This window comes from Corella eumyota, chromosome 4, assembly GCF_963082875.1.
Source record: "Corella eumyota chromosome 4, kaCorEumy4.1, whole genome shotgun sequence".
Taxonomy (NCBI): domain Eukaryota; kingdom Metazoa; phylum Chordata; class Ascidiacea; order Phlebobranchia; family Corellidae; genus Corella; species Corella eumyota.
In genome coordinates, this window is record NC_137493.1 from 8,751,744 (window position 1) to 8,774,190 (window position 22,447).

Consider the following 22,447-nt stretch of genomic DNA (forward strand, 5'->3'; position numbering starts at 1 on the left):
GTCATTTCGTTCGTTCAAAGAGTGGCTGACTACTCTTTTTTTCTTTGTCAAAAATTACGTTACCTTGTTTATATTATACTGTACTATCGTAGGACATTCGTGTAAAATAAATTTAAAATAACCTATTTTTAACCTAATTTGTTGGCCGTACGTTATGATCGCTATTAACTTATGGTTTATGCTTGTCAGCTTGTTAAGACATTTTGCTTAAGAATTATAAAAAAAAATTAGTCAGCAAGTGGCAATTCATCATTTACATGTGCTAATGGAATGACGCGTATTTAAATTTTTTAGTCAGTTTCGGGTTATGTGTCTAACAGTAAGTTTTAGTTCATGTATAAATTATAAAGGGTAAAGCTTTACCATTTCAGCATGGTGTTTTTTAATCAAAAAGTGAATGATTGATTATTTATAACTTTTCTAAAATTTAAAACGAAGGTGTAAGGTCTAAAGGTGGAAGAATATACAAATGTTAGATATTATTTTTTAATTGAATTCAGCAGTTTAATTTAAATAAATTAAAAATAAACTGAATTATAGCCCATATTTTATTTTATTATATAATTAAAGAAATTAGAAATCAACAGTTTATGATACCAGCCGACTAGCTATAAGGGAAAACAAATTAGAAGTTGTTACTATATTTAAATATTGACCAATGTATAAAGAATTACTTAATTTAATAAATTTCATTCAACTTTCTTATAAAAGAGTTGTTGTAGCAGTTAAAATTAAACCCATTTTCTCTAAATAACAACATTTTTCACCATATCCTTCCACAAAAGACTACATTATTACTTTTTTGTTGTTAATGAAATGTATTAACATTTGCTATATATAATGAAATTGTCTGGTTTAAATAGGTGATTATTTTTTTATATATGTGTTTAACTGGCCTTTTGCTTTTCACATTTTTTTATGTTTTAACAATGTATTTGTTCTTAGGTCAATTTAGAAACAGTTTAAACCTGTCTAGACATATAAAAATAAATTTATTTTCATGCTCAGCATGGTGTGCTGAATACCCAAGGATTGTATCACAATTTTAACCAAAAAATCCTAAAATGAAAGAGTTTAAAGTAGTTGTTTTGGGCTCTGGAGGAGTTGGTAAAAGTGCTCTTACTGTTCAGTTTGTAACAGGAACATTTGCAGAAAAATATGATCCAACTATTGAAGATTTTTACAGGTGCTCAATTTGATTTTAAATTTGTTTTAGTAAGGGGATTATATATGTAATAAGGTTCTTATATAAGTAAGGTTATATATTTTAACCATATATTTTTTTTTATCAGAAAAGAAATTGAAGTCGACACCTCTCCGTCAATACTGGAGATTTTAGACACAGCAGGAACCGAACAATTTGCTTCCATGCGAGATTTATACATTAAAAATGGACAGGGTTTCATCCTTGTTTACTCCCTTGTTAATTCCCAGTCTTTCCATGACATTAAACCAATGAGGGAGCAAATATGTCGTCTCAAGGGGACAGACAGAGTACCAATTGTCCTGGTAGGAAATAAGGTATGTGTATATCATCTTTACCCTCTTTAAATAGATGTACTGAATGGAACATTTTTTACAGACTGTCTGGTAATTCTAATGCGGGAAATGTAAAATTGTCTCATTGTTTATATATTATTCGTGAAATATGTAAGCACAAGTTTACATAATTTAGGATTGAATTGCTGTTTTTCTGTCTTAATTTTTATATTGTTTTTTTAAAATTTAGGTTGATTTAGAATCCGAACGTGAAGTTCGAACAGTAGATGGTGCTACACTCGCAAGCGAATGGGGATGTCCCTTTTTAGAAACCTCGGCCAAGAGTAAGCGCAACGTAGATGAACTATTTGCCGAGATTGTCAGGGAAACAAATTTTTTGACGCAGCCCAAAACGGGAGATGGCTGCTGTAATATTTTATAGCTATTCCCACCCCTGGTGGAATTACAGGGGTCAATGACACTATAAATGAAACAGGTATGTAAAATATTAAAAAAAACTGGTTTAAAACAAACGTGTTTTGTGATTTTGCTTCAATAGTTTGCCCACCATTTCAAAAACATATTGTATAGGCTATATATACAATTTTTTATTTGGAGTTGTTTGTAAAAGAGTCTGCTTTTTATGAACAATTGCCCGGCAATGTCTCAAAAATGTTTGCTTTGTGTTTGGCACATGCTTTTCTATGAAAGATGATTATGTTTACTAAACAGTTTGGTAAAGTTATGGACAATGGTTTTAGAGTTTGATTCAATGTTGATTGTGTAAATTAGTCAAAAGACCATGTAGTCAAATGAAATATCAGTTGCCAGTTTGTTGAAAAGTGCATTGCACTAATTTAACCTTTTTTGTAATAACTTTTTGGTATTCATAACCAGCTTCTTTTCTTAAAGTATAAACTGTAATCATTATCTGTGCCACAGAATTTAAGCATTAAAATTAAAACTATTTAACCTGAGGGCATATCAAATTAAAATGGCAACTATGTAGTGTTAAATTAATTAAGTGTGATTGTATATTTTATGATAGCATTAACTTTTAAAAAGTTTTACAATATTTCCTATACCTAGGTGGGCTATCCTGTAATTATATTCCCTTAATTACTGAAACAAATACCTCATACATTTTTTACTTCTGGTAAAGAAATTTAAAAACTACTCAATAACAAAAAATTAAAATTTAATATTTGTCAAATTAATATATATTGAATATATAAAAATAATGGTAATACCAATAGATATGACTTACAGTTAATTAATGTGACTAAGACATTGGTGTAGGCAAATTTAAAGGTTTAACATGTAATTAATTACTTTGAATCTTACCATATATGGCCTTTAAATTAACAACTACCATATAAACTAGTTTATTATGAATATACAATTTAGGAAATTATCTTTTTTTGTATACGGAATTAACATTTTTTTAAGTATTAAAATTCCATGTGCCCTGCCCTTGGTTATTTAAATTTCTTCCTATAACAACCAAATTAAGGCTATTTTTTTTTTGCTTTTTTTAGGTCCACAGATAGGAAGTTAAACACCTGACAACTTTAAAACCAAACAAGCTCAAACTTTCCAACCATTTATTTAAATAAGAACATTTGTAAAACCAACTCACTATTAAGGTACTACAAAAACATATTTAGTCTTATTTTACTGATAACAAAAAGTCAAGAGTTCATCATATTTATGTTTGATTTTTATGTTTATGACTCTTAACTGCTTTGTACATAAACTAATATTAACATTTTTATGTAATTCTTCCTATAATAAATCAATTTTTTGCCTTAAAATACCTACAAATAAATCTAATGCTAGTTTGGTTAATTAGCATTTAAAAATGTTGTATAGAATATATTTTAAGTTATTTCTAAAATCTTTATAAAGTTTGCGGAAAAATATATTTTTTTCGTTGGGTGCCATTCGATTATAATTAAAATATTTATTTCAGCGCACTTTTTAATGATTATTTTATGTAATACACATAAGTGTGTCGTATTACTTTTAATATGTTAAAAAGTACAAGAAGTACAACAGTAACTGGATTTATATTTCAAATTTGAATGGTTTAGTTAAATTGATCAGAAAAATAATTTATATTATATACTTTTTCGTTTGCCTTTCAAACGCTTTTTTTATTTTGTTGTGATTTATTTATGAGTTTGTTATGAAAATGTTGCATTTTAAATTTGAATGTTATATAACTTTTTTAAGTTAGTTATTAGTATACATATGTGTAACATGTATAATGCTTAGTTTTTATTGCTTTTCCAAATATGCATATGTACATTTTAGAGTATATTCTATAATAAAAATTGGCCAAACTCGTATCTGGCTGACTTTAAAAAATTAACCAAATTTTGTAAAAATTCTAATGTGTACATTTGCTTAAAACCCTAGCACAATATTTAAGGCATTTTTTCATTTTTTTAAGTGCTGTTATTATGGAAAAGCTTTTATTTGCTCTGCCAGCCTTAAAATTACAGGATTGCAAAAGTCGTGTGCTTTATTTCATTCCAACTTTATACACAAGTGAATTTACGCTGGTAACCTTAGTTCAAACCTACGCTTATCCAAAACGTGTACAAAGAGACCTTCGTTTACGACATGGCGTAATGTTTACTCAAATAAAGCGCTTGGCAACGTTGCCTGTAAATGTGTATGATCGCTTGCTCAGCATTTTGGCAGTCGAGCGTCAATTGCACAAATTACAAACATCGACGCGGTGTTAATGACAATTAAGTCTGTCTTCCCCATTACACTGTACCTAAATTGACCGACTAAAAATCGACGTAATAACTGTATTTATATAGAACTAATCAGTTCGACGCCAGGCATAATTAATTAAGGAAATCACAACCGGTTTAGCAAATTATCGCCACCCTATTTAGCGTTTTCAAGTACAACATTTCGCCCTTGTAATGACTTACGCACTGTAATCGGTCAATTCAATTTTAAACCATGTTTATTTGGATAATGTTACACATAATCGAACACAGGTATTTTGAAAAGTTAAATTGTATATGAACATTAAAGCATTGTATTTAAATTAAAATGCCCGCCTAAAACCTACTACCAAGTTCAAATGAAGTGTGCCGATATACCTATTACAATTGATATATTTCCGTATTGCCTACAAAACAATTTGATATTATTGTTATTTGACATAATTTGATGTAACTTCCTACAAAAATTCTAAAAATAATTTAATTTCGATTTTACGGATATTTTCATTGTTTCAATGCGCTTTAAAAGAGTTTATAAGAAGTCCTTTTTAATTAACTCATAAAACATACATCTTGAATTGTAAAGTAATAAGTACTTTGTTTCGGCAATTATTTTAGGTTGTAATGGCATTCAATAACAATAATACCTGAGCTAAACCCTTTCCCAATTTCCTGTGTTTTGTAATACGATACAACCACTGGCGTCTAGTGTTAAAAACGAGCGGGAGGAGTAATTACCTTGAAAAAAGTCGCAGTAGTTTTTGTTGTCTAATCTTGGCCTTTATGTTCACACGATATTTTGTATGCCCTTTAGCAAATAAAAATTGTTAAAATTTTTGAAGCACAATTTTAATGCCTTTTTTGATACCAACTTAAAAAAATTGGGCTAACGTTAGGCAATGTTTTTAAGCAAATGTTTTTTAACTCATAAAATGAACTCAAAATTAAGTTTTCATTTTGGTTGCATGTATAAACATATCATACGATTTTACATTCCACCTGTACGCTTATATATTTTAAATCAAACGAATATTGCTTTGTAATTGTTTATTTTTCATTGATGTTATTATATTATTATTATGTGTAGCCTTATTGTTATTTTTTCGTATTTCGAGTTATCTAACGAAGATTTTTAAATAAATTACTTTTTTGGCGTTTTAAAAAAAAGTGTTTTTATATATTTTTTAAGAATATTTAATTAGATTACTTTTTCATTTATTAGGTTAGATAGACTCTGCTAAATTACCTTTCAAATAGTTTTTATACCCATTCCAGTGCTAGTTTAATTAACAGTTTAATTTATATTTAATTTACCGATACTATGACGTCATTATATAAAACTTCCTAATGAAAAATACCTAATTAATTTGTAAAACAATCGTTAAAACATGAATAATTTAGAAAAAATGTTAATTAACATGAACTTTATGATTAAAAATGTTAATTTCTCATTTTATGATGATTTATTATTTTAAAGAGAATTAGATTAGAAACAACTAAAGGAGAATAGAAGCTTAAAAATTCGCTGACGTAACTAAAAAAAAGATGACGCATGAAATGAAAAGCGAATATTTCATTGTTTCATAATGTTAAATACGTAAATAAAAATAACATTCGCCATATATGTACATGACATAATAGCCAAAAATACTCAAAATTATACCAAATTGTTTGTAACATATTTCTACATATAATGTAGATTAATAAAAAATATGAATTTTTATTCATAGGCCTTCATAGTATAATAAAAACCACAGATTGTGATGTGTGGGTAAAATTAATAAACAGCTCAATATATAAAAATGCAGCCTCGTGAATGGCGCTGTACCTGTGTGACCAATGCACAAATGACCCACTGAAATGTGCTATGGTTTTCTTGCATATGCGTATTATATACAGCTCCATAAGCATGACTTGTCTGTTGGCGCACAGTCCCGTCCCGCCCTCTTAGTCAATGTTATCTATTAAGACTTCGATAATGTGGGCGTTGAGGGTGTAGAAAAACTTTGTATTTGTCGGTGCTTCCAAATTGGGGACGGTTTTGGAAAATTTGGGTTTAGAAGTGGCCGCTTTACACCTGTTTATATTAAAAGCTTTATTTATTGACTATGTTCAATAAAGTGGTATACGGTCTTGGGAACAGGTTGGACACGACATGGTTTCGAGTTTGAACCTCACTAATGTAACACTATTCGCCGTTCATCCAAAATTTACAAGTCACATTTTGGACAGATTAGCTTTTTTAAATTTTTTATTATACATACATTAAATATTATAAGAATTAACTTTTAATACAGTGTCAACTATAAATGTTTACTTTTTGTGAGTGTTTCTTCTGAATTAGAATGATCACTTTTTCTACTCATAAATGGAGATTTATCAACACTAGTTTGTCTTAATTCCTTTAATCTCGCTAATCTTTTTGCCTCTTCTTCGATCGATTTTTTCTATTTAAGGGAACAAGAAATAATTGTAAAGTGTATGTTTGACAAATATAAGGTTATTATTATAAGCAGGTACAAAACGAAAATATTTGCATATTTAATAAAGAGTTTTTTAAAGACGCCAATATTGGCCCAAACTTGCAAAAATAACTTAAAACCATGGCCTGTTGTATTTATTTATTCTAGTTTTTGTTATAAACAGTTTATACCAAAAATAACTATAAATTTGCATTACTACTTGTAATCACCTTTTCCAACGACGCAATATATGATTTATGTCTTGAAACTTCTCTGTTGTTCCACATGACAAAGTGAATAACATATCCCATCATAACTCCAATCCAGGAAAAAATAACGATAAGTAAAGCGAAGTCGATTCCACCAGTTCTTATAATGCACATGTTAACAAATTGAAGGTGTCTTGAGATTGGGTCTATACTACTGGATAACCTTAAAAACATAAAAAAATACAGTAACAGGCTTTTGTTTTGCAAATTATGCTGTATGTTCATTAATTTTACAACCAGAATTGCTCGCAAACTTGTTTTGGTTTGCGAAGGACTTGAAAAAGCATGGTTATCTAAAATGTTAATAAATTTTATATTATATAATATAAGAGACTAAAACAAAAACAAACCTATTTAGTGGAACACCTTTTAAAGATTTCGGCGATTCGCAATATCCAATGGAATCATCTGTTTGAGTGATCGGAATAAACCTGTATAAAATATTGTTAAATTTACAAATATACGGTAGAAAATCACAGGAACGTGCTCAAAACGTCGAGAATTAGGAAAACATTTTACTATTAGTAAACTAGTCGTATTATTTTTCAGTAAAATCTTATATAGACATACCACACACAAACTGGAGTATCCTGGCAGCTGTGAAACTGGAAAAACTGCTGCAGGTAGCAAGAGCATTCCCACGGATTTCCAACAAGCTTTAGGCGCAACGTTGTGTTTCGCGGCTCGTACGTTTTAACAGGACAGGAAAATGGACTGAGTTGGTATTGCCATGGACAGAGCATGCCATCTGGTATAGTTCGTAGTTGGTTGTTGCTTAAATCAAGGAATTCCAGCGAGTTGAGGTGAATGAATGTATTGTTCGAAATACTAAGAAAAAAGAAAATAAGAACATTATAAATATGAAGCTTTTAAAATATTGCGAAATAAAAAAACTGATACTACTGAAGGTACACTTAATAGTTATACGTGTAGTTTAATATTTTCTATTTAATATATTGTACTTGAGGTCGTTTTTTGTCTATACCATGTTAAGATAAAGATATAAAGTTGTGCCACAGCCTCTTTTTTGGTTATATGCCAAATTAAGATAAAAAAAGAACGTTAAAACCATGCAGTTGTATATCGACTTGATAAGATCATTAATTACGTAATTTCATGTCAAACGTTAACGGTACATTAGACTACATCCATATTAAACCTAAAATAGTATTAAACACAGAGGCGGCTTAAGTGTTAATATAAATATAGCATAATATATTTTTACCTCTTTTGCAATTTTTTGGTTTTATCATTGTAACTAAGCATAGCACAGTTTCACTACATACGGGTATTACAATACCTTGATATTCTGTTGTTGTCCAACGCAAGTGCTTTAACGTTGCTTACATTTTCGAATGAGTTTGCGTGAATTGTTGTGATGTAATTTTGAGAAAGGTAAAGCATTGTGGTATTCTGTGATAGATCTGTGGGAACTGTTACTAACCGTTGCCTGAAAAATCATGTTTTTATTTATTTAAATAGTTAAATTTAATAAAACTTTATGATTTTTATTTAAATGTAACGTTTGGTTTGTTGGTATAAGTAAGTCAAACTATAATACCTAAATCCTACCTTTGACATGATACGGTCAATGCAAATTGCTGGTTATCAACCAAGGGTAAAGAATACATCGACGGAATTGCGTCCAACAATTCAGGTTCCACGTAGAAACATTTGCATTTTTTCGAACACGTGCTCAGGTTGGGGGCTTCCCCGCTATAACCTGTAACTTGTCCGACTAAAAAAATAACTAACGCCAGGATTTTATTTAAATGGGCTAACATGTTTTTTTTTCTCGTAAAAGTTGATCCAATTGTTTAATATTATGAAATTAATTTAGCATTTTGTACTTATTTCAACTTATCTAAACTAAAAAAAAGAAAAATTAGTATTTATTAGACATTTAAATTGATATTTTTGCGCGGGAATATAACCTTTTTAAAAGCAGTTTATCCTAAATATATATTTTACTATAATCTGTTACTTATAGTATGTGAATTTCGCTGCTTCATTTTTAACCTTAACTTTCCTAACTAAAACACAAAACAATTATGTTCTTAAAATACCAAAATATATGGTTTGTGAATTGTCTTCGTAAATGCTTAAGCGAAATTATATCGGGCTACTAAATTATTAATATAATGTCATTGACGAAGAAATTAATTGTACGGCAAATTACTTATTAAAATCAAACATATCCTTTAAAAGACAAAACCAGTCAATAACAGTCTACCGTGAATGCCCTTTGTATTGAAATTTTTATGATTGACATAAAGCATATTTAGGAACTGTTATTTTAGAATTTGTTACTAAATACCGTAATATTAAACTACTAAGGCGTTTAACAAATAGGCAATTACACTCTAGTACCAAATATTTAAGCGTTATAACACGATAAAAGTTAGTTTAAAAATGCTTTATTGTTAAAAAAAATGCTAAAAGTTTTTAAAAAAGGGGATAATGTTTTTAAATAGTATATTTAACATTTTTGTTATTTTTTAAATGAATTATAAAAGTAATAATCAGCAAGTTGTTACATATTTAGCGGTAACCTGCTGACATATCAGCTGTTAACGGATTACTAATGCATTTAATTTAAACATTACCGAAGTCATATAAAGTTCAAACTGTCATTGCAGTAATTTAGTTCAATTTAATACCTGAATTTTAGGTAAATTTGATCTATAAACTGTAAATGTTTAATGTGAATGGGTTTTTGATTATTTAATAGTACTAAATTTTTGTTTTATGCAGTTTAACAAAATAACAAAAATGTTACTATCCGACTGTCTATTTCTTTGACTTCAATTTTTTAATTCTCTATAAAAAAACTCTTAATAACTAGTATAAGCTACTTAATATTCAACGTAATAGTGGGTTTAGGAATAAACTGGTAATTAGGGCTGAGTACGTAATTTATTTTAACTAGCAATATAACTGTAGGCCGCACAGTTGGTAACAATCTAACATTAGACATTGAAAATCCACTGTATATCTATAACCAGCTAATATCATTTACTAAACGGTTTCACTCGCCTATCTCTGTATCTCTAATGTAATTAAGTGGTCCGTAAATCTGGCGTTCTATATCAGAAATTCCGTTGAGTATTGAGTTATGCCTTGCTGAAAATTGACGACGGGTGTAACGTTTCGGCATATCATAAACACAGTCTTATCTAGTTGTTTAAATATTAATTTTATTTTTGTGCTGAATTTTTTTAAACTTCATTTGTCTGTAGATCTGATATACAGTATGCCATATGCGTTTATATATATTTATAGCTTGTTTTAACATTTTTGATATTAGTAATCAATAATTGATCGAACGTTTATTAAAACTGACATGCGTAAAAATATTTAGTAAATTCACAAGTTTAGTGTTTTTAGGTTAAAAAAAATACTATGATATAATTTTAAAATTATGCTAAACAATATTTAGTACATTTTACATTTACAAAATAAACTTTTTCTTTGCCCTGTCTTAATCTATCTGGAGTATGATTAATATGTATGTCTAAATGTTATACCGATCAATATTATTTATAATTCCCAAAGACAAATCAAAGCTGTGTTTTGCCTAGGTATACACATACACAGTTAATTTGGGTGTTCGAATCAATAAATCTTTTGTAGGAAGGTCATAATATTTAATATTTGTGTTGTAAAAATTTTAAGGGGGATTTTTTTTGTTTTATAAAAACGTTACGTTAAGTTTGTAGTATTTTTTGGTTTAAAATATAGTAAACACAGATGCTTTATGTTAATTAAAATAATGTTTTTTTCTAGTGTCGGTAAAAAAAAACCATTTGCGTGGAAAATTATTATTTGATTTTAAACCTTAAATTTCATGTTTTTTGTTCCGATTTTAACCTAACTTAAAATGAGAAAAATAAGTAATAATTGGCTATTTAAATTGGATTTTTTTTTTTTCAATCAGACACAAATTATTTATTCAATGTAACGTTAACGAGTACAGCATGCAACTTTGTATGCGTTTAAAGATAACAAATTATTTGATTAAGTCAAATAAATAGATGACATTGCAAATATTCATTTTTGCTCAACTCAGTCGTTTTGTAATAAAGTCATACTGCGAAGTTGAAAAACTCTTGATATTAAGGTTTACGAAAAATTAAAATTTGTGCAGAATAACTTATAGCCTTTGCAATTGTTTTTAATATGACTATTTTTTTTTTTTTAATTTACAAAAATTATTCAAATTTAAAAGAAAAAACTGTTATTGTTCTTATGCAATATTGGCCTAAAAATGTTAAAAAATGCAATGCAATAGTAGCCCTAATTAAATTATTAAGAATTTTGTTAGTTAGTTGATATATAATTATGTTAAGGGTATTTACTATCTCTGGACGCATTAAAATAACGACGTAAATTTTTTTTAATTTTTAAACCGTTGGTCACAATTACGTCACAACCGCTAATTGTTTCTTTTCCTTTTTTTGTTCAAATAATTTTCTTTTCCATTCTGGGATAACTTCGACTAAATCCTCATCTTCAATTGAGGGTAACTGGGTTCTTGGCGGTTGTTTTTTGCTGTTTTTTAAGGGTTGTGTTTTTGGGCTTTGACCCTGTTTTTTTAGTTTGCTTTTCGGGATTTCTTTTTGAAATAAAATAAATCATTTTTAAATTGTAGGTTTATATTAATAAAAAAATGTTTTTTTTGTATGTAACATAAGAGCAAAAGTAAAACATGGTTTTAAATTTGAATTTTGCGTATTGGAATTTTGTGTAGCTTAATTAAAACCAGAACCATTTTATGTCAACAAAATATGTCATTGTCAATTACTTGTTTATATCTTACCTTTGTTAACATGTGGTGAATTATTTGGCTTCCAGGTATTAGGATTATTTACAACAAAAGCTGGCCTTGAATTTTCCTGTTTCACACTCCATTGGTATTTAGCGCCATCGTCCGACTAAAGTTTTGTAATTTAAATCTATAGATTGTTGTGTAAAATATGATGGTGTAAATTCGCCCGAATTTTCACCGATTAAAAACCAAACCTTGGTCTAATACATCTAACCCTGAGCGAGTACCCTTATCTTTTCTTTTTATTTTTATTTTAATTTTGTCATTTAAAATAAATAGGAAAGCTATTGAGCTTATTTAATGCAGTAAAAGATGATGGATAATTTCTTTTTCGGTAGTGACTTAACCAAAGGTAAAACCGACAAAAACGTAAACGCAACATTTACATTGCGGTAACTTGAGGATAACAATACCTAACAACGCCCTCAAGAATGTTGGATAATACACTTTCTCGACTTAAGTAAATTTGTTTAATTCTTACCGCAATAAATCGAGAATATCCCGCGTCTGAAACCCTTCTCACAGGGGTCTGTTTTTCTAAAAAAGTTAACCTTATTTAAATACAAGTTTAACAGATTGTGTGTCATTAACGTTAAATTTTTCGCTACTAGGATTGAATATTTGAAGCGTAAACAGTCTATTAAATTAGGTATGCTAAAAATTTGAATAATATGCTAATTAACAAACCTTTGGGTTGTTGGTTTTGAGGAGGTAATGGTGTTGCATAACTATGTCGTCTCATTTTAAAAAATATATCTTACATGTAATTCTAAATTGAAAAATTACATAATATTTATTAAATCACATAATATTTATTAAAAAAAAAAAACCTGCTTTACATACTTTTTAGTCCTATTGTAAAATCTATTACCTACGTCATAATATAAAACACTGCCCTACTAGATTAACTTTATCTTGTTACAACTTTATGTAAGCGCCAACAGTTTTAAAATAACAGCTTCAAATAAAGTCAACATTAGGTGTCACGCAGCCTACTTTAATGCTATTTACGTAAATCAATAAAAACCGCAGCAGCTATCACGTATATACTTGAAACCTAAGTTTATTAACGACTAGGTTTTTTAAGGGCGTGTTAAAGTAATGTAATAGCTGAAATGAAATCCAGTTTCAAAATATTTATACTGCTGTAACTTTATGTGTAAATGTATAGCATTGACTTTTTGTTGGCTAGCTTTTAGCACATTTATCTCCAGCTAGCTATTCGCTTTTCCACAGAGAGTAGGTTGCGACTAAAACTTGACAACTTTAATTGCTTTGTCAATTTTGCGGAACCTAACTTTAAATAGCCTTTGTTAAACTGTAACTAAATGTCCACAGCTACACGAGGTCATAAAGTTAACTACAAATAAAATTCCTACACCGAGCTTAGCAAATATGTGTTCAGTTTTTAGACATGATATTTACTGCCCTTTAAGTTACGACTTGCGAAATTTTGTTGTTGTATATTGAACCTTGTGACCATACATTAGGGTCTGTTATTTTACTGTTTTTATCTATTTTGCGCTTGTTTCTTGCTTTACCCAACTTTTTGTTTACTTTTTTTAAATGTAGATTTTTAAAACATTTTGTTTGTTCCGGAATACTATTCCCTTTTAAACCAATTTGTATGGGTACAAATTTTTTTTTATTTTTCACATAAAAAGTGCCTGTGAATAATAATAATAATAATATCAAGAAACAGATAATTGGCCCTTATGTAGAAAAAATTTAACATTTATAACTTTGAACTATTTAATGAAGATATTTTTTGTAGTTGTAAGTTGTATCTTAAGAAGGGTTTAAAATATTTATTTTTTTGTTATCTTATTTGCCAGGTTACCACTTAACTTAGAATTTTTGTTCGTAAAATAATCAATACACACGAAATATTACGAACCTTGATAATATGGATATTTACATTTTTTTGTTAATTTTGATTCAGTTTAACCACGTTTTGGCTTCACTGTAGATTATTACAATAAAGGTTGTGTTTATACCTGTCAGGGTAGTGGACAACGAGCTGACAGACCAAAAAAAAACAGAATCGACCAATTTCACAATGGGTTCGAATGAAGACTGGAAATAAAATAAGATACAACGCCAAAAGACGTCATTGGCGAAGAACTAAGCTTTGTAACGTTTATTTGCCTGATAGTCTTTTGCATGAAAACCGTTTTTAATCTTATAGTATTTTATTGCGAAAAGGTTTACAAACAACCGTTTACAAGCTTGTACCACGAATACTACATATAATACACCACAACACGTTTAACTAATAAATCACGTGATACAACCCACGTGATACAGATAACGGTGTAAACACGTGACTAGGAACAGATAACACTTAGCGTAAACAAGAAAATGGCGGATTCGTTTCAGCTTGGATTGTAAGCTTTTCTTCAACTGCAAAAAAAAATAATTCGGGTTCGAGGTATATGACTTACTTTATCGTTGGGATCGGTGTTACGAATAGCTTAACCACGGCCTAACATCCACAACTTTGCCCAGTAAAAATACAAAAAATGAGCCAAACGGAAACCTAATAAATTGAAAGTTTGAGAAGGGTTGGTAGTAATAAACTAGTAATAAACTAAAAGAAGGGTTGGTTTAATAAATAGTTTTAACTTTGTAAACTTTCTTTCAGTTCTTTAAAATAAAACAAAAAATGATTTTGTTGATATAAACTTGAGTTGCGATACATTTGGCAAAATAAAAAAGATTAACAAGCGTACATTTTTTTACAATTCGTACAATTAAACTAACGTTTAAAGTTTAAAGAAACACGCCTTAAATTTTGCCAAAACTGTTTGAGTTATGTAATTTTTTTTTCAAATAAATAACAGATTTATTTTCTCACGTTTTTTCTGACAACAATAAGTTACGTTTATTTAGGTTGAGTTAAATAAAGGGAGGGGCAAGCGAATTATTGCGTAAAATTTTTGCGTAGGGTGTAATCTTTACAAATCTTGTTATTTTTGGGTGACAATGTTTATGATCGAAATGTTAACTTATTGAAGATTAATTGGCGTAAGCCTAAAATAGACTTTTTGGAAAATGTCATTTTTTTATAATTATGTCAATATTGGGACGTTGTTTACCGCATGTTTTTGATGGTAATTTTTTAAGCAAATATTACAAATTTTAAAGGCAGCTGGAAGTTATTTTCTAAATACAAAATGTTAAACATAGATTACTTTAATTTGAATCACAGATTAATATTTAAAGAAATGTTATTGGTTTATTTATTGACTTTTAAATGAACTTTTTAAATGTTTTTAGAAGATTTTTAATTTTATGTGTAATAAATATTTTATTTTATAGTATTTTTTAAAAAATTGAAGACAATAGTTTTTTAAACTCACGAGGGCTTTTTCTTTATTAAAAAATAACATAAATAACATATCTTAATAAAAATCACAAGATAAGGCATTAATTGAAACAAAAACAAAAAAACACAAATAACAGCATTTTAGCAAATCACATACATTTAAATTGAAGTTTTAATAGAAATAAATAAATAAATGATAATTTGTAATAAATTAAATATAAAAAGGGCAAACTAATCGACAAGTTTTTTACTCGTGAAAACTTTTTGTTTAAAATCAAAAACAAAATCCATTCGGACATGGTAGGAGGTCCATAGAATTTCGAAAGACAAAGTTTTTTCGTCCGCATTTCCAAACATGTGGTGATTTGCTACAAAAAAAAATTTTTAGAAAATTTATATTATCAATTTGGTTTATTAAGGTTTATTTGCCTAAAGTAAACTTGAGTTATTTTATTTTTTCATTTTTTGTTAAAGCGTTAACTGCTTACAATTATCACATACAATAAACCTTTTAAGATTAAAATGGTTTAGCAAAACAAAAAAATACTTTATACAATATAGTGTTCAAGATTGTAGTTTTTAATTTAGGTAATTAAAAAACTTACTGTTTAACAATAAACTTTTTTTAACAAATATAAGTTTTTATTAAAAAAAAGCAACTTACCTAAATAAACGAGCTATTCGGGCACTTGATAATTTTCCTTGTAATAATCTTCGACAAAGTTCAATGTGGTATCTTCTGTGGTTACGTCCCTTGTTCTATATAAATTAAAATTTTTTTATTATTATTGTTACTTATTTGTAGATTTTTTCAGAAGACATTTTTGTTTGTTTATAAAATTTATTTTTTAAATACTGTTGATAGTTTAATTCTAAGTTTTTTCACCCGAAATTTCTAAAACTGTTACAACTTAAGTAAATACTTTTTTTTAATCTTTTTAAAGTATTTCTGTAAAACTAAACATTAATTGAATTTCGGTATAAAAACGTACCATGAATTGTCTTGGTCTAGCAGTTACAGTATTAATGAGTACACAGACAACAACAAAAATTACGAAAATTTTCAGTTGGGTAGGCATCGCTTTGAAATTTTAATCGTTTTTTTCGTCTTTATTTTGATTCGTCCTTGCAGAGTTAATTTTGCTACGTTTAAAAATGTTTTCCAAATCTCGGCTTTTATAGAATTTTGGATTTCGTTATTTTTTTGTTTAAATACTACTATTTTAAACCGCTTCGGTGGCCCTAAAAAAGAAACGTTACGTTTAAGCGTTTTTTGCGTAACGTTAGCGTTATAATTAGAGATAAATGTCTAAACGTGATGGGTAAAATCCAATCAAAATAACTTATTTATGTTTGCGCGCTTTAACAAATTGTTTTGGCAAGTTGTTTTAAATTTAGATATGTTGCCCAGAAAATAGCAACGCACATAGCTCATATTTATATAGTTTACGACAACACAAAAACGCTGTTGACAAACTTGTCACTATTTTTATAAAATAGTTTTTAATTTTAACCCTATATTAAATATAGGTCAAATCAATAATGCTGTTTACTAATTTTTATGTTAAATGTTTTGCTTTTTAGTCAAAGATTTAAAAGTCACTTCTCCTAAAAAAATTATGTATAATTTAACCAAGCAGAGCTTTTCGCGAATTTTTGCTAATCGGAAATAAATTCCCTCATGCATTTAACCTCAGTTAATTATAGATAATAAGATAAAATACAACTATTTTTAATTATTTTGTTGGTAATAATGAAGTAAATAAAATTTTACAACAAGAATTTTCTGCTTGATTACCACCTATAAGTGAATACCATACACTGTTTTCACTATTACTTACTACTACGCCAGGAAAAGTGTTGGAGATGTAGAAATTACTGAGAACTCTGTAAATTCGTTTGTCTTGTTGTTTTAATAGAATACTTGGAAATTAATATAATTTTTTTTAAAGAATTAGCAAATATTAATTTTATAGCAATTTCAATGCCAACTTTATTTGTTTTATTTCAAATGAAAGGAGGCAGTATTTTAAACTAAAAGAAAATAATATGTTCGTTTAAAAAGTCTAATTTTTTTAACACGGAATATTCAGTTTTATTTACTTTATTGACAGGTCATTTTTTAAAAATGCGTCAAAAGGTTCAAAATAATTATTCCTTGTTTTCACGTGACTCAAATTTACGCAAAGTCACGTTTTATTAAAAACTTTATTTAAAAGTATTTCGAAATAGATTTGAGAATTAATTTTTTTTATTATTTCTCAATACAGCGCGGTGGTTGTCATATGTAATTAGTTGTAACGGGGCATTCATTGACGTGAGTAACGACCGCCAAACCTATTTACTTTGCTCATAACAAAAACATCGCGACCCGAAGTGTTCGGTTGTGGGTCAGGCGGCGTAAAAGGAAGACACTACATCCAAAATAAAACTATTTAAATTAAATAAGTTGTTCAACAGTTTTTCTTTAACATCAAACAGTTTATTTAACCCTAGCAGAACGATAACTGTACATACGAAAGTTAAAGCAAAAACTCTGGCGCAAAAAGGCACAATGCGATTTCTCGAGTTAAAATACTATAAGACAGAATATGTTAAAGACAGTTTTTAAAAATAGTTTACATAGTTATGCCCTCCATATAATCCAACGTGGCTTGCTAAGTTTAGGAGTATTTTCTGTTCGATTTCTGACTTCACTTTGCTCTGTCTTCCCTTTTCTCGGTGGAAGGCCGAGTTCCTTCCTTCTCTCATCTTTGTCATTGTCTCTTTTTTTCTTTACTTCTCTCATATGCGTTTTCCAAGGCTTTTTCTCTTCCAGTACGATTACTCGAATGCGATTCAGCAGTAATAGGATAACAAGCACGTTTTTACACGTGAAAAAAACATTCATGTGAGTAACCACCCCATAATGAAGCATTATAAATAGGCGAATAATAAGGAAGGGGCCATCTTGAAATGCTATGCTCATTACCATTCCCCAAATCTCTGTGTAACAGCAAAAACATTCAAAGCACCGTCTGCCATCCACGAAAGCACTTACTTCTTCTTCCGCTTGGAGGCGCTCAAGGGCTTTACGACTGCTCGTCGGTTTTTCATAAATTTCATCTTTTTTGTTCGTGTCACCAGTGCCGTTTCTAGCTTTCGAATTATTGTTTTTAGCGTCGTTTTTTGTCTCGATTTCGTGGTTAAGCTTCGTTTGATTCGCAGTAATTGTGTTTCTTCTGTCGTGGGGGATTTGCAAAGTGTTGTTGTCAATATCTGGGTGTTTCTGACCGTTGTGTCTTCGCGACATAGGTGAACGATAAACTCCGTTTTCTGTCAAACCGTTTTTCTTGAAGGGATCTTCCATATTTTCAATATCCCCATTTTTGTTTTTGTAAATGGGAATATCATCATTATCATCTTCTAGTTTGGGCAATTCTTTTGTTGCTGTAAGAACAAACCCAAATTGAAGCAAGCTCCAACTCCATATAGATAACACCATGTAAACTATCTCACGATTTTGGCTTACCTATAATTTAAAAATATAATAAAAAAATATTAAATTTTTTAGGAAATTATTTATCAAAAAAGGATTAACCAATTTTTTTTTATCTATTTGCATACTTCATTTTTTATCTAATTTTTCTTTTTTTTGTGCATTTTTTTACTAACATTTTTACCTGGTCTTCACCAAATACTTCCAACAACTCAACAATGTCTGCTCCAGCTGCAATATTGACCAATAGGAGCTGAGAAAATTCATCACGTGACAGTTCCCCCTTTGGACCAATCCATTTACCAAGAACCAGGACGAAAATTAGAATTTGCTCCAAAGCTAGCGTCCAACCTTCATCACTTAAACTTAAAACGTTGTTGATTTGCTAAAATAAAAGAAGTGTTAGTTGATTATATTCAAACGATGAGAGTTTGCAAACGTTAAAAAAAAGATTCCCAGGTTAGCCCGGAATTTTATTTGTTACCGCGCAAAGTTACAGCGCAATTTGCTTGTAAGCGATATTTCTGGATAACTTTTTGGATCTAGCAATCACCTTTGCTTTTCCCATTGAGGATGATATATTACCATTGCTATAGCTAACTGACAGAGTATCTCTTTAATTTTGGTATATTGTGGCGAATTTTAGATATTAGCTTTTACCTAATTCTGATAGAAAAAGTTAAAATGCTAACAAGCAAGATTTATCTTCTACATTTTATAAAATGGTTTTTACTTACTGAAAGAGTATCTTGGGATTGTGTAACACTAACAAAAGCAGTAGCCATTGGAAACATGGTTGTCGTAGTGGTTTCTACAGCTGGTTCAGCTGATAAAAGTCGGTCTCGAACTAGCTTTAACTCTAGCAACCAAATGCACGGGATTCCACAAAGAAGGTAGAAAAACACGCTAGGGGTCATCCTAGTAAATACAACCGGGTTAGGTACTTAAGGTTCAAAGTAAACAATGATTTTTACAGATATTAATTCAAAAAAAATAGTTTTACAAATAATGAAGGTTGTGTAATTGTAAAGACTGATAAGTATTATATTATGAAGTTATTTTAAGCTAATTTGATATTTTTTGTTAAAAGAGAACCAAAAACTTACTCAAAAGTTGTTTTGGAAACAAATCTAAATAGCTGAAAAGATTTTATGAAATAAAATGTTTAAATAACAGTTTACTGTGACAAGAAAATGTGCTCAATAAAACATGTGAATGTCGACACAAAAACATTATCCACTAACAAAACAACACACGCACAGCCTCATGACAGGATTAAAATGGGCAAGATTTACCCGATCAAAAATTCGTTTTGGGCTAAGAAAACTATTCCCAGTTATTAATTGAAACCTTAAAGCTAGGTGTACGCAGTTTAAATAAATTTAAATCGATTGTTTATTTTACTTTGTTGTTTTGTAAACTCGACAAATTGTCGAATAACATAAAAAATAAGTGTAAAAACAAATTTTATCAACTTGAAAAACGGTAAAACACTCGGACTGACATTAACTAGATAATTTTAACAATGTCACAAATTTTTTGAGAACACTTCCACTAACATATTTTATTAAAAAATATATATACTCCGGTTCATGACGTTTTTTTAAATTTAATAAAAAGTTTGTTAGGCAAAATTTTCTTTTCACAGACATATCGTTTGAACTTCAAATTAAAAGTTTTAATCTATTGTGATTTTAAACTTGGTTGAACTGCCGTTTTTATGTTTGTTAAGGTGTTGTAATAGAGCAATTAAAAATTGTTAAATGTGTCTACAGACACTATGCTAAAAAAATGACTATGGTTTTACATTAAGCACAATAGATTTAAATTATCTTATTTGTTAATTTAAAAAAGTTAGAGTTTAAAATATTCTTGTAAAAGCCTAGATAACGTTTATAAAAAATTTGAAAATTTATTAGTAATAAATATTTAAAGCCTTCTTATCTTAGCATAAAGTTATTTCGGAAATTTAGTTCATAATTTGCATTGTTAAGATTACATAAGTTTTTTTTATAAGTTTTACCATTTCATTTCGTTTCCCCTTCTTACTAACACTGCATGTACAGTTTCAAGTGCAAGTGGACATAACGTCAGAAGCAGAAGCCAATATTCGGGTTCCTGTATTGCTTCTGTAACTCTCCACACAGCAATAAAAGTATATAAAACATACAAACAACGCGATAATACAGACTTAATAATTCGAAGTGTAGTTTTTAAAAAATTTGCAATCGAAGATCCTTTAATTGTTCCAAGTTTGGTGTGCCAACTTTTTTTTCGTAGAGATCCCATGCACATATTGCTACTTGTTTTTTGTTAAGACAATAAATAAATAAAACTATTAGAATGTGTTATGCAGGATAATTCACATTGTTTAAAACTCTAAAAAAATATAAATTGCTTTGGTTTAATTTTTTTTGTTTATATCTTTCTCCTCGATGTGGGAAGGTAGAATGCGCGACTTAAACATAGAGTAACATCAGTTACTCCAACCCAGTCCTGAGTTGCCTTTAGCAGTTTGGGATATTATAGAGATTAATATTTTATATAATAACTTCAGAAATCAACACATTTTGTTCTGTGCGACTGTAATCACAAAGTTCAGTAGGCAATCTTTTGTAACCCTATTGATCGCGTTTTATAACCACAATTTGTCATTCCAATTGTATAAATTAATCCGTGAAATGTTGTGTTTTTGTAAATCAAGTAGAGGACAAAACACTAATTCAGCTGTTTTTAAACATTCAATCAAACTTTAGCGAATTTTCAAAGACCGAGTTTACTTAGTTACTTAGACACGTTTAACTTATACCTTTAAAAGTTATAATCTTTTTTAGCATAATATAACCGATCAAACGTGTTGCATTCAATTGCTGAAATTATTAAGCTTTTCTTAAATATACAAAACACACGTCTATTGTTAAACATACTTTATCAATTTTACTTATAGGAAATTTTTGAATAGGTATATAACTATTATAAATTATGTGGTTTTGTTAGGTTTGATTAAAATTTGATTTAATTTGAACAATACAGTACTTTGTTTGTCAAATAACCTAGCGTAATTTTCTTTTAAATTGCCCTGGCAACCTAACGATTTTTATTGTTATTTAAAAAATAAAAAATGTTGTAACACAATTAAAAATAATTCAACTGTAATGGATTTAACAAGTTTGTGTTTTAAAACATTCAAAAATAATATTTTTTAAATTTCAGGATGGCTAATATTTTTCTTGTCTTAAGTTAACACAAAACTGTTTTTTTCTGTAACTGTTTGGCCCTTGTTATTATTTACTGATGCTATCTTATCAGATTTTTTACTCGCCAAAAATCGGCCATACTACGCGTTTTCAGATAAAGAATGCTTGACCAAATATTATTAAATAAGCTGTAGGACAAAATGTTAAACCACCATAAACTCTAAGCTGACATTACCTAAAGTACACCCTCCGTGCATTTTAATGCGCTTTCTATAGTTAAAAGTTTAACTAGTTAATTACGTGTTCCAATTTACTTTTACTTACCTATACCGGTTCTACTAAATAAATGCAAGCCAATTATAGAAACTTGCGTTGTTTTCGAAATCATTTTATCTAATAAGGTTGAGTTTGCTTTTATAAACACATTGCCCATCCCATTTGAAAATTTAAACATTTATTTGTTAATATAAATAACAGAAATAAATTATAAATTTTTGTAATCTTTTTTAAAATGACTGTCATACTTTTTGTAAAATTTATTTAATTTTAAAATCTATTAACTACCTTGTTTATTAGAAAACAATGCTTTAAACAAACGTATCAATGGCTAATTATTTTCTTATAAACTGAACTAAAACTCAAGTAAATTGTTTAGGCAA

The 22,447-nt window shown here is 28.8% G+C and overlaps 3 protein-coding genes and 1 long non-coding RNA gene across 4 annotated transcripts; 1 reads left to right on the forward strand and 3 right to left on the reverse strand.

Moving 5' to 3' along the window:
* Nucleotides 1-949: 949 nt before the first annotated feature.
* On the forward strand, nucleotides 950-5,399 carry LOC145749367 (ras-related protein Rap-2a-like). Its single transcript, XM_082565115.1, has 4 exons — nucleotides 950-1,186; nucleotides 1,293-1,521; nucleotides 1,730-1,975; nucleotides 3,018-5,399. The coding sequence occupies exons 1-3, from the start codon at nucleotides 1,065-1,067 to the stop codon at nucleotides 1,919-1,921; spliced, it is 543 nt and encodes a 180-aa protein (XP_082421241.1). The 5' UTR covers nucleotides 950-1,064; the 3' UTR covers nucleotides 1,922-1,975; nucleotides 3,018-5,399.
* Nucleotides 5,400-5,755: 356 nt separating this feature from the next.
* Nucleotides 5,756-8,809, reverse strand: LOC145751064 (leucine-rich repeat-containing protein 3B-like). The gene is made up of 7 exons (XM_082567144.1): nucleotides 8,530-8,809; nucleotides 8,258-8,407; nucleotides 7,528-7,785; nucleotides 7,308-7,388; nucleotides 6,919-7,120; nucleotides 6,544-6,673; nucleotides 5,756-6,303 (listed from the first exon to the last, which is right to left on the reverse strand). Exons 1-7 carry the CDS (start codon nucleotides 8,739-8,741, stop codon nucleotides 6,191-6,193), a joined length of 1,146 nt encoding a protein of 381 aa, XP_082423270.1. The 5' UTR covers nucleotides 8,742-8,809; the 3' UTR covers nucleotides 5,756-6,190.
* A 6,578-nt stretch (nucleotides 8,810-15,387) lies between these two features.
* Nucleotides 15,388-16,229, reverse strand: LOC145750768 (uncharacterized). Its single transcript, XR_014283693.1, has 3 exons — nucleotides 16,106-16,229; nucleotides 15,778-15,872; nucleotides 15,388-15,481 (listed from the first exon to the last, which is right to left on the reverse strand). It is a non-coding gene; the product is annotated as an uncharacterized LOC145750768 (long non-coding RNA).
* Nucleotides 16,230-17,739: 1,510 nt separating this feature from the next.
* LOC145750769 (transmembrane protein 26-like) lies at nucleotides 17,740-20,886 on the reverse strand. The gene is made up of 4 exons (XM_082566847.1): nucleotides 20,615-20,886; nucleotides 19,329-19,509; nucleotides 18,776-18,976; nucleotides 17,740-18,624 (listed from the first exon to the last, which is right to left on the reverse strand). The coding sequence occupies exons 1-4, from the start codon at nucleotides 20,884-20,886 to the stop codon at nucleotides 17,740-17,742; spliced, it is 1,539 nt and encodes a 512-aa protein (XP_082422973.1).
* Nucleotides 20,887-22,447: the final 1,561 nt, after the last annotated feature.

Coding starts and splice junctions, on each gene's coding strand:
- LOC145749367 (XM_082565115.1), top strand. CDS start 1,065: ATGAAAGAGTTTAAAGTAGTTGTTTTGGGCTCTGGAGGAGTTGGTAAA. Junction 1,187..1,292: donor ACTATTGAAGATTTTTACAG/GTGCTCAATTTG, acceptor TTTTTTTATCAG/AAAAGAAATTGAAGTCGACA. Junction 1,522..1,729: donor TTGTCCTGGTAGGAAATAAG/GTATGTGTATAT, acceptor TTTAAAATTTAG/GTTGATTTAGAATCCGAACG.
- LOC145750769 (XM_082566847.1), bottom strand. CDS start 20,886: ATGTGCATGGGATCTCTACGAAAAAAAAGTTGGCACACCAAACTTGGA. Junction 18,977..19,328: donor AATCCCAAGATACTCTTTCA/GTAAGTAAAAAC, acceptor CTTTTATTTTAG/CAAATCAACAACGTTTTAAG. Junction 18,625..18,775: donor AAGTATTTGGTGAAGACCAG/GTAAAAATGTTA, acceptor TTTAAATTATAG/GTAAGCCAAAATCGTGAGAT.
- LOC145751064 (XM_082567144.1), bottom strand. CDS start 8,741: ATGTTAGCCCATTTAAATAAAATCCTGGCGTTAGTTATTTTTTTAGTC. Junction 8,408..8,529: donor TTGACCGTATCATGTCAAAG/GTAGGATTTAGG, acceptor ATGATTTTTCAG/GCAACGGTTAGTAACAGTTC. Junction 7,121..7,307: donor AAAGGTGTTCCACTAAATAG/GTTTGTTTTTGT, acceptor TATGTTTTTAAG/GTTATCCAGTAGTATAGACC.